Raw genomic sequence first — 10685 nt, 5'->3', positions numbered from 1 at the left:
GATTAAGCAACGAAAAGAACAGTTGTTAAGAAAAGCACTTTTCCCATGTTATTTCTCTGACACGCGCTGTTGGAATCCGCCATGTTTGACTTAACTTTCATTCTGCAAATTCTCTTATTTATTTTTAAGAATGAGTGATTGAAGCAGTTGTTGTTTTTTCCCGCTCGTGTGAAAACTACATAATCCCTAAAAATCATTTGTAACATGTTTTTGAGATAAATTGTGTCAACAATAAAAAATTGACACAAAGCCACATTGTATTGAAAAATAACATGGTAATTTGATTTCAATTGTTCCTTTAATACAAATATAGAATGTCGGTTTAAAACAATAGAACCACTATTCAAGTGGATGAAACCTATGGCATCTCGTGTATACTTAAAACAACTCATTTTAGCTCATTCAATGAGCTTCATTAATCAAATTATACATGAAAGTAACAAGTGCGCCTTTTTTTGACTGTGTGGGAAAAGTTGTCGGATGTAAAAAAGAATACTTACCTAGTTACACAGAACACTCCAGCGCAGTTAGCGTATTATCGAATGTACAGAGTTTAACAAGAAGTCGTCTCATAAAAGCGTTATTGACCTGGTTTTTAAAAAGCATATATTTAAAATCTCTCATGTAGTGTTAAAGAATTGAGACAATTTTACGAGTGACAGTCACTAAAAGAGTGACACTGTAGCCAGAACGTATTGGTACCAGAGAACCACAGAATGAATCTCATCCCAGTTTTCAGTATTTTCGCTCAATTTTGTTTATTGCACATAGAAATCATATCGACAGGGAAGGGATACGTAATTCACCATAAGAAAAATCATAAAAACTTTGTAAAAAATGTTTTTCTAAACACATGGGCTGTTGTTGTACATGGCGATGAAAAGATGGCGCAAAGAGTTGCCACAGAGAATGGTTTTGTTAATAAAGGGAGAGTACGTTTTTTCATTTTCTTATCGTACCCAACACGAAAAAGAAGTCCTGGGAACGAGGTGGTGGGGTTTTTCTCCACCACGATACTTCCGTTATACAACATTAGCCTTTCGTACAGGGGGATTTTTACGAAGCGAATTAAACGGCGAATTCGACGGCGAATTGTATCTGAGCATGCGCAGTTTTGTTTGTTATGATTTTGCATCGAAATATTCGCTTCGCTGAAAAGTAGAAACAGCTCCTACTTTTTCGCGACTAAAGGTTTCGCTGTTAGTTTTATACCAATCAGAACGCAGTTAATCAATGTAAACAATGAATTTGGTGTCTATTTTATTTTGTCGTGAAAATTAAAAAGCAAATTCAATTGGCGTGTTTTTTATCAGCTAGAGATTTCCATTTAATCACGGCGGCAGTTTATTTGTGCTTTTAACAAATGACTAATATTGACTAGGTTCTGATGACCTGCTGCGCATGCACTGCTATAAATAGAATCGTTCTTTTTGAATCACGCCAATTCTGACTTTCTTGTTTACAAGCACGTTTTTATTTCCTCACATGGCGAGCAGATGCGTATAATCAATTCCAAAAATGTCTTTGTTTTTCGCTACTTTAGCAGGGATCGTTTAAAAGCTAGTTTTAATTTCAATGATTACGCTGACTAGTGTTTTTTCACGAGCCGAGCAAGCTTAAAATGAGTCACGAAATTTGTTAATATTTAACCAGATTCTTCAATTCTTCCAGTTTTGTCAGATCAACGCTAAAACCAACCTCATCATTAGGATGTCAAAATAACCGAAAAGGCGGAAAGTCTTACAAGGTTGGCTAAAAATACACAAATATCACAATGAAAGTGTGGTTATTGTATTTCAGGTATTTTCCCTGAAAAAATATGTCAACCCCGAGGTCCCTGGTTTACGAGGTCTACTTGCCAGCATTTTAGGTCTTATTCTTGATATAATTTGTAATATATGATTTCTTATCTAGTTATTCGGAAATGTTTATGAATTTGTGCATCGTGGAATTCCAAGAAGAAGAAAGCGTGCTGCCTTTACGAAAACGATGCATCTCAACACGGACATACGGGTAAATAATTTAACGTTTTCACTAACTTCAACCATTCTGTAAAATATTAACAAACGAACGGATCGAAAACGAAAGCATTTCCAAGAAAAAGTTGCCTTTGTCAGTCTTCGGAACTAAAGGAAGTTTGAGGTATGTAACAGGGATTTGACAATGTGTGTATTTTTTTGAATTATATCTCAGGTCTTAAAGATAAAATGATAAAAAAGGTAAAACGATACGGTCTTATTTCTTGAAAGTACAAGAGGCCATAGCTAGCTAGATAGCTATATAACTAGACAATCTCTCCAGATAGATAGATAGCTAGATAGATGTGCATATTTTACATGGCTAGCCTCACAAATATCGAGGGATATACCCTGTCTATTATTTCCAGGAGGGGCCATGGCGTAGATGGAGAGTATTTAATGCTCATTTTGAGCTACGCAGACCCAGGGCCCGCGTTCTACTAGACAACTCCCCCGGCAACATACAACGGCCCACACAGTGTGCCTTCTCCCCAATTTCCCTCACATGACTTGAGTTAACCCGGGGCTATGGTAACATTCACTTTCCTATGTTGAATCGGCGTCAAGAGGAATCGAACCCCGGTCTCCCACAGAGTACAAGAGCTATAACCACTAATCTATGGTCACTAATCATATCTTCTAAATCACATCCACAAGGTGGCAGTGTTGGGTCAGTTCGGAAGTGCCAGAGCTTTAAACATACACTTCACATTAATTTAACATGATTGCTTTCATTTTTCCAGAATTTTTTATTTGGTCGTATCATTCATACAATCTTTCCATGTTTGAAGGTGACATTGATTTTTTTAACTTTGCCATGAAAAATGAAAATGATGAGACAAAAAAATAGATCCATACAAAGTACTACTTCACTAACAATATTTACACAACAATTATGCACAATGGTTCCCGTGCCCATATCATCATCATCATTCTCGGCTTAACGTCCGTTTTCCATGCTAGCATGGGTTGGACGGGGTATATTAATGAAATTAAAGCACTTAATAGCGACATAGCGATTTCGCAGAATGTTACTTCCCTTCTCTGCAAAAGAGTAAGGGAACTTGAAAAAAGATGCGGTATGTCAGAACAGTATTCCAGGCGTGAATGTTTGGAGTTAGTGGGTATTCCGGAATCTGTTTCCCATGATTTACTTGAAGATAAAGTTTTAGATATTTTCAGTTCAATTAATGTAAATATTCAAAGTGTGAACGTAGAAGCCTGTCACCGCATCAAACTAGGTTGTACGATTGTTAAATTGTCTAGGCGTAAGGATGTGCAATCCATACTTTCTAATAAAAAAAAACTTAAAGATATTGATTCAACAAAGTTTGGTTTTGATGGCGGTACCAAATTATATATAAATGAAAGTTTGTGTGGGATGTACCGTGGTCTCTGGTCGAGATGTAAAAAACTTTACAATAACGGTGATATCTCTGGCTTTTGGACTTCAAATGGAACAGTGAAGGTTAAAATTAATGAAGATGGCATCGTAAATTCAATTTTACATGATACTGATTTACAAGAATTGTTTCCAAATATTAATATTAGTGAACTTCTTGATTGATTTTTTTTTCATGTTTTATTTGTTGAGTTTCGCGCCATTTTTGTTCTCTGTTCTTTGTTTGGATAAAAAGGCGTATTTTTATTATTATTTTTTTTTCCCGCCGCCTTTTCCATATATATTTATAGTATTCTAGTATATTGTGCCTACCGAGATCATACTTTATCTTATGATCGGTGTACCGTAAATTTAGTTGTTATTATGAATCCTAAACATGGCTGTCTTTTATCGGACGTTCCAGCATATATATTTTCCAATCTAATTTGGTTTGTTTCTTATAGCCTAACATTTGTTTCATCCGATAGATAATTCTGATATCTATAGCACATTGTTGCTGTCTCATGTGGTGTATATATCGATTGAACTGAATTCCCAAGAGGGGGCGGGTTCTCTCGCCTCCCTGTTGGGTATTATACATCCCAACATCATTTCCTGTTATTAACTTTTAAACTGTTGTTTTATTTATTTATTTTAGCAACTGGCTAGTTCTGCTTTTAGTGTTTTTGAGTTTTACTGACTCTGCCTTTCCTCCTCTCGTTTGTTGTTTAGGGAAGGGGAAAGCCTATAGAGTCTGGTAAATAAACTTTTGTATATACTATAGTTTTTTGTTTTATGTCATTTTTGTTTTCTCTCTATATTTATGATAAATTATCCGTGTGGAATATGTGGGAAGTCTGTAAACTGTAATCAAAAGGCAATTCAGTGTGATATTTGTGATTTCTGGATTCATATTAAATGTAATGGTCTCAACGTCAAGGATTATGAATCTCTTCAAAATTCTACCCAGAAATGGTTTTGCTGTAAATGTAATAATGAAATTCTCCCCTTTGGGATAAAAGCTCCCCCTCTAGTCTACGACAAGTCACTTTCTTCCCTTGAAATCAAAACATTTCTTACAAAGCTTAATACTCTTAAAATCAATGACATCCCTGAAATCATGTGTGGTGTCAACTGCAAATATTATGATCCAAATGAATTCACTAACCTTCAAGTTACTTCTCATAAATTCTCCCTTTTTCATATGAATATTGCATCTCTGTCAAAACATCTTGATGAATTGAAGGTTCTATTACAACAACTTGGGCATGACTTCAGTATTATTGGTATCACTGAAACTAAATTCCAGATTAATGTCCCTCCTATTAATTGTGATCTACCTGGTTACTCCTTCACACACACGCCTACTGAAGGTGAAAAAGGTGGTGCTCTGTTGTATGTTTCTAATCACTTGCAATTTATTGAACGTCTTGATCTTGATACACTTGCATACAAAAGCAGTGAACTTGAATCTAAATTCATTGAAATTATACAGGCTAAAGATAAAAACATGATTGTAGGATGCATTTATAGACACCCCTCAATGTCTGTTGATGAGTTCAACAACCAATTTTTAATGCCCCTTCTTGAGAAAGCGTCTTCTGAAAATAAGCCAATCTTTCTCCTTGGTGATTTTAATATTGACCTTCTAATGTCCGAATCGGTTAAAGAAGTTTCTGATTATATTAATATTACCTCCCAGTTTAATTTAATGCCTCATATAATTTTGCCCACAAGAGTCACTGAATCTACCAGCACAATTATAGATAATATTTATTTTAACTCTGCCAAGTGGGATACTTTGTCTGGTAATATTATTAATTCAATATCTGATTTCCCCCAGTTCTTGGTGTTAAGAGATTTGTCTGCTGTCAATCCGGCTTATGTATCTAATGATATTTATGCTCGTAACTGGAAAAAATTCAGTCATGATGCCTTTCGCACTGAACTACAATATACGGATTGGGATGCTATACTTCAACTAAGCACAGATGATCCCAATGTATCGTTTAATAATTTTTACAACAGTTTCAACAGTCTTTTGGATAAATACGCTCCATTAAAAACGACTTGTAATAAAAAAAGTAGAAAAAAATCCAATCCTTGGATTACAAATGGTATCCTTACCTCTATTACTAAAAGAGACCTTCTTCATAAACGTTTTTTAAGAGAAAAAGATCCATATTTTAAGTCTCTCTTGTTAGAGCGTTTCAAAAAGTACCGCAATAAAATTGTAACTCTGTGTAGATTGAGCAAGAGTAATTTTTTCAATAAATATTTTAGTGATAACCAAAAAAATATTGGCAACATTTGGAAAGGTGTTAAAAATATAATTTCTGTTCGTTCTTCTGCTTCTGCTTCTCCAACCTGTATGAACATTGATAACTTACTTGTCACTGATCCAGTGACAATTGCTAGCTCTTTTAATAATTATTTTTCATCAATTGCTGACAATATAAGAATGGGCATCCCATTCACATCAAAACATTTCTCTTCCTTGTTAAAAGATTCTGTTCCTAATTCAATGTTTCTTTCACCAACTGATGATATTGAAGTTCTCCATTGTATTTCTTCCTTGGACCTTGGTAAATCTTCTGGGCCATTTAGCATTCCTGCCCAAATTTTTTCTACTGTTAAAACTGAATTATCCGTTCCACTCTCTAAACTTATAAATTTGTCTTTTACTTCAGGCATTTTTCCTTCTAATTTAAAAACTGCCAGGGTTATCCCTATTCATAAAAAAGGATCCAAATTGGAACTTACAAATTATCGACCTATATCCTTACTTTCAAACATTGATAAGATATTTGAAAAACTTATATACAAACGGGTGTATGGGTTTCTTGAAGCTAACAATGTCCTGTATAAGCAACAATTTGGTTTCAGAAAAAATTACTCAACCTGTCAATCACTAATGAATATCTCTCAAAAAATTATGGATGCTCTTGATAAAGGAAATTATGCATGTGGAGTGTTTATTGATCTCCAGAAGGCTTTTGATACTGTTGACCATGAAATTCTGCTTACAAAGCTTCATCATTATGGAATTCGAGGTAATGCTCTCTCTTTATTTAGGTCCTACTTAATAGGTCGTCAACAATTTGTGTCTTTAAATGGAGCTAGATCAGCAAATAATCTTACCAGACATGGTGTCCCTCAAGGCTCTGTTTTAGGACCACTTTTATTTTTAATTTATATAAACGACTTGAATTGTGCAATTAACTATTCTATGGTACACCACTTTGCTGATGATACAAACCTCCTGCATTTCAGTGACTCTTTGAAACAACTGGCCAAACAAATGAATTTAGACCTCAAGCTTCTATGCCATTGGCTGAATGCTAATAAGATTTCTCTTAATGCTAGCAAGACAGAATACGTTATATTTAAACATGCACATAAACCTCTTAATTATGATTTTAGGCTTCTCATCAATGGTAAAAGGCTTATGCCTAGTGATTCTATTAAATATCTTGGTGTTCTATTAGATTCTGATTTAAGCTGGAAGACTCAGATCAATAATACTGTTGCCAAGCTCAAGAGGGCTAATGGAGCTTTAGCTAAACTTCGTCATTTTGTGCCTCAAAATGTCCTTATCCTAGTCTACTATGCCATTTTTCATTCCCACCTGCAATATTGTAATCAAATTTGGGGTCAACCAAATAGTCTTGATGTTAATCGTATTGCTGTTTTACAAAATTTTGCTATCAGACTAATGACTTTTGAATCTCGAAGAGCATCCTCTAGTATCATCTATGGCAACCTGGAAATCCTCAAATTCAATGATATTGTCCAGTGTCAGAACATTCTGTTCTTGCATAAGCTCTTTCATGATAAAATGCCTGCTACTATCCAGAATACTTTTGCGGTTGACTTCAACCATGCCCAGAGCACTCGTGCAGAAAAGGCTGGCTTGATCAATCTTCCTACTGTCAATACCGTTTGTTTTAGTAAAAATTCTATTAGATTTAACACCATTAAATCCTGGAATAAGATACAGACATCAATGACTAAAAAATTTGTTTCCATAGATTACTTTGGTCTAAAAAGTGATCTAAAGAAGTATTTTATTGCCTCTTATTAATTTGTAACAAATTTTCCCTTTGTTCTCACACGGTTAATTTATCTGGTGATTATATATGTTCGTGCCGTCTTGTGTGTCCTGTGACGTCTATTGTACTCGTCCAAGGGTGGCCTTATCCTCGTCTTAGCTTCTGCTATTAGGTAAGGTCTCCCTTCAAAAATAGTTTGTTTGTTTTTTCTCTTCATATTAAAATTTATTTAATTATTTGAACTGTACAGCTATTTTTGATTAATAAAATTATCTTATCTTATCTTATCTTACCCAATTATCCTCCTCCATTCTTTCCAAGTGCCCCAGCCAATTCAATCTTCTTATCTGGATAACATCTTTAATTCTACGGAGACTTAGCCTGCTTCTTAGCTCATCTGAACTCTTTCTGTCTCTCAGACTGGCATTACACATCCACCTAACCATTCTCATATCATTCCTTTCTAAACGGTCAAGATCTTCCTGCTTCACTGCCAATGTCTCACTACCGTACAACATAACACTTCTTACACAGGCCTCATACAACCTACCTTTTACCTCAATTGACAGGACTCTGCTAGTCAATAAAGGAAGTAACTCTCTAAACTTTTTCCAAGCAGAACCTATCCTGCAAGTAACACTTCTTCCAACACCCCCTTCACTGCCCAACATATCACCTAAGTAACAGAAGTTCTTAACTATCTCTAACGAGCCACTGTTGTACATCATTAAAGCTAGAAATACTTCATTCTCTATAATCTCACCTTTGCAACGCTTGCATACAAACTGTATGCCAGCTCTTAACCTTCCACTAATACTACTGCACTTCTTATGTACCCAATGCTTGCAAGTCTGACAAAAAATTGAGTTACTACCAACCCCTTTCCTGCAAACTCCACAAGGCCACTTTCCAACTACAAGGTCACACTTGGCTGCAATGCTACTTATCATGACTTTAGACTTTGCCGTGTTTACCTTCAGCCCTTTCTCTTCTAGTCCTTTCTTCCACTTCTCAAACTTTTAAACTAATTCTTCCATCGACTCTGCTATGAGAACCAAATCATCTGCATACAATAACTCCCATGGACAACCTGTTCTGAACTCCATCGACAGCGCTTCTAAGACTAGAATAAACAACAAAGGACTAAGTACAGAACCCTGATGTACACCAACATTCACATTAAATTCATCACTAAGTGAATCGTTAATCCTGACACGACTTCTAGCATTGCTGTACATTGACTGAACCATCGTAACTAGCCACTCATCCACACCTAATTTTCTCATAGCCCACCAAATAACTTTACGTGGCACTCTATCAAAAGCTTTCTCTAAATCTACAAAGGCAAAATGGAGATTCTTTCTCTTTCCTAAATACTTTTCCTGAAGCTGTCTGAGTAAAAATATTGCATCTGTAGTGCCACGCCCTGGAACCAAACCAAATTGCATCTTATATCAATTCTTTCTCTAAGTAACTTATCAATCACTCTTTCAATAACTTTCATTACTTGATCAACCAACTTCAAACCTCTATAGTTACCCCTTTCTAATGCATCACCCTTGCCCTTGAAACAATTCACTATTACACTCGACTGCCACTCACTCGGAATAGCACCATCCTTTATAATCTGGTTAGCAAGACTTGTAATAAGCTCAACTCCAATATATCCAGATGCTTTTACCATCTCTGCAACAATACCTGATACTCCTGCAGCCTTGCCAATCTTCAATTTCCTAATAGCCTCCACTACCCATTCTGTCTTGATCTGCATAGCTGGCCCTTCTACGACATCATCATCAGACAAATTATCCTCGTCCCAATCAAACTCAGTGTTAAGCAACCTCTGATAATGATTCTTCCAAGCTACCCTTTTCTCCTCCTCTGTGCTAGCCAAAACACCTTCATCATTACGTATACACTTCTCACCTACAATATCTTGATTAGTCTTCTTCATTTGCTTTGCTATCTTGAATACCTCATTGCGCTGGTCTTCCCTTCTTAACACATCTGCAAATCTGTTTCTCTCTGCTTCTGATTTTGCCTTATACACTGCTGTACGAGGGCGACGCTTAGCTTCTAAGTAAATATTTTTACTACCACCTGACTTCCACTCTTTCCAAAGTTTCCTCTTTTCCTTTATACACTGGTCAACCTCATTATTCCACCACCAGGTCTGTCTATGTCTAGCTGGTCCTTTCGTTCACCCACAGGTATCATCAGAAGCTTCTAGAAGACAATTCTTCAAAGTAGTCCAAGTACTTTCAACATTGTCACTATCACATTGACTATTGTAGGCTAACTGCTGAACTTTTGCACTAAATTGTCTTGCTACAATCTCTTCCTTCAGCTTCCAGACTTTTCGACGGGGCCTGTACTTTCCCATAATTGGCTATATATAGGCAGTGTCAATATTGTCAACTACAAATATATATCGATAGTTTAAATAGATACCTTATTACACGAAAATAACTAGTCAACTAATTAACGTGGATTAAAAAATTTTGCATTAATTAAAACCATGTTAATTTCATTGATTTTTCCTCCATGGTTCGCTTTACAAAAAACATCTGTTAATGCTCCTTATTTTTTTTAAAAAATGAAGGAGATCTATGAACATTTTAAATCTGAAAAGGAGAAGCATCATCAAGGCGGGATGGAAGGCATCACAGGCACTTTAAAGAAGGCTTGCCAAAGAAGCCAAAATTTGATTACTTATAATCAATTGCTGTTGTTGTTGAATTTTTTTACGTTATATAATGCCGTTTAAATATTTGTTTTTTTTTTTAAATGTGCTTTAATTACCACACACTTAATACCGGAATTTATAACTTTATAAATTCACGTTAATTTCATGTGTCATAATTAATTAAGTTGACTACTTATTTTCGTGTAATAAGGTATACTACAAATATTTCATAGTTAAATTTAACGGCAATTATGAGGGCAATTACTTTAGGTGGGGAGTCTAGCTGTAAAATTTAATGCAAATATGCTACAAAAAAATTATTTCAATACTATATATAAATTGAATTTTTTCCTTTTAAGGTATTTTGGGCAACGCAACAAGAGGCAAAAACACGCAAGAAAAGAAGTATCTACTTCAACGATGAAAGATGGAAAAATCAGTGGTACTTAGTAAGTTCAAAATTCCATTCAAATAAGTTTCAGTGATAGACTAACAAGCTTTAAGCACACATAACCAGAAAAAAAATACAGGAGATTGTTTAGATGATC

The 10685-nt window shown here is 35.3% G+C and overlaps 1 protein-coding gene across 1 annotated transcript in view; it reads left to right on the top strand.

Moving 5' to 3' along the window:
- The first annotated feature begins 355 nt into the window (after nt 1–355).
- The window catches only part of LOC130649814 (proprotein convertase subtilisin/kexin type 5-like), a 19402-nt gene continuing 9072 nt past the window's right edge, over nt 356–10685 (top strand). The window contains exons 1-3 of the mRNA XM_057456011.1: nt 356–932; nt 1915–2013; nt 10497–10586. Of these exons, the coding sequence (XP_057311994.1) occupies nt 717–932; nt 1915–2013; nt 10497–10586 (405 nt within the window). The 5' untranslated portion in view covers nt 356–716. The remainder of the gene's footprint in view (nt 933–1914; nt 2014–10496; nt 10587–10685) is intronic.

This window comes from Hydractinia symbiolongicarpus, chromosome 1, assembly GCF_029227915.1.
Source record: "Hydractinia symbiolongicarpus strain clone_291-10 chromosome 1, HSymV2.1, whole genome shotgun sequence".
Lineage (NCBI taxonomy): Eukaryota > Metazoa > Cnidaria > Hydrozoa > Anthoathecata > Hydractiniidae > Hydractinia > Hydractinia symbiolongicarpus.
Note: the sequence above shows the minus strand (reverse complement) of the source record. Positions and strands in the feature narration are given on the sequence as shown.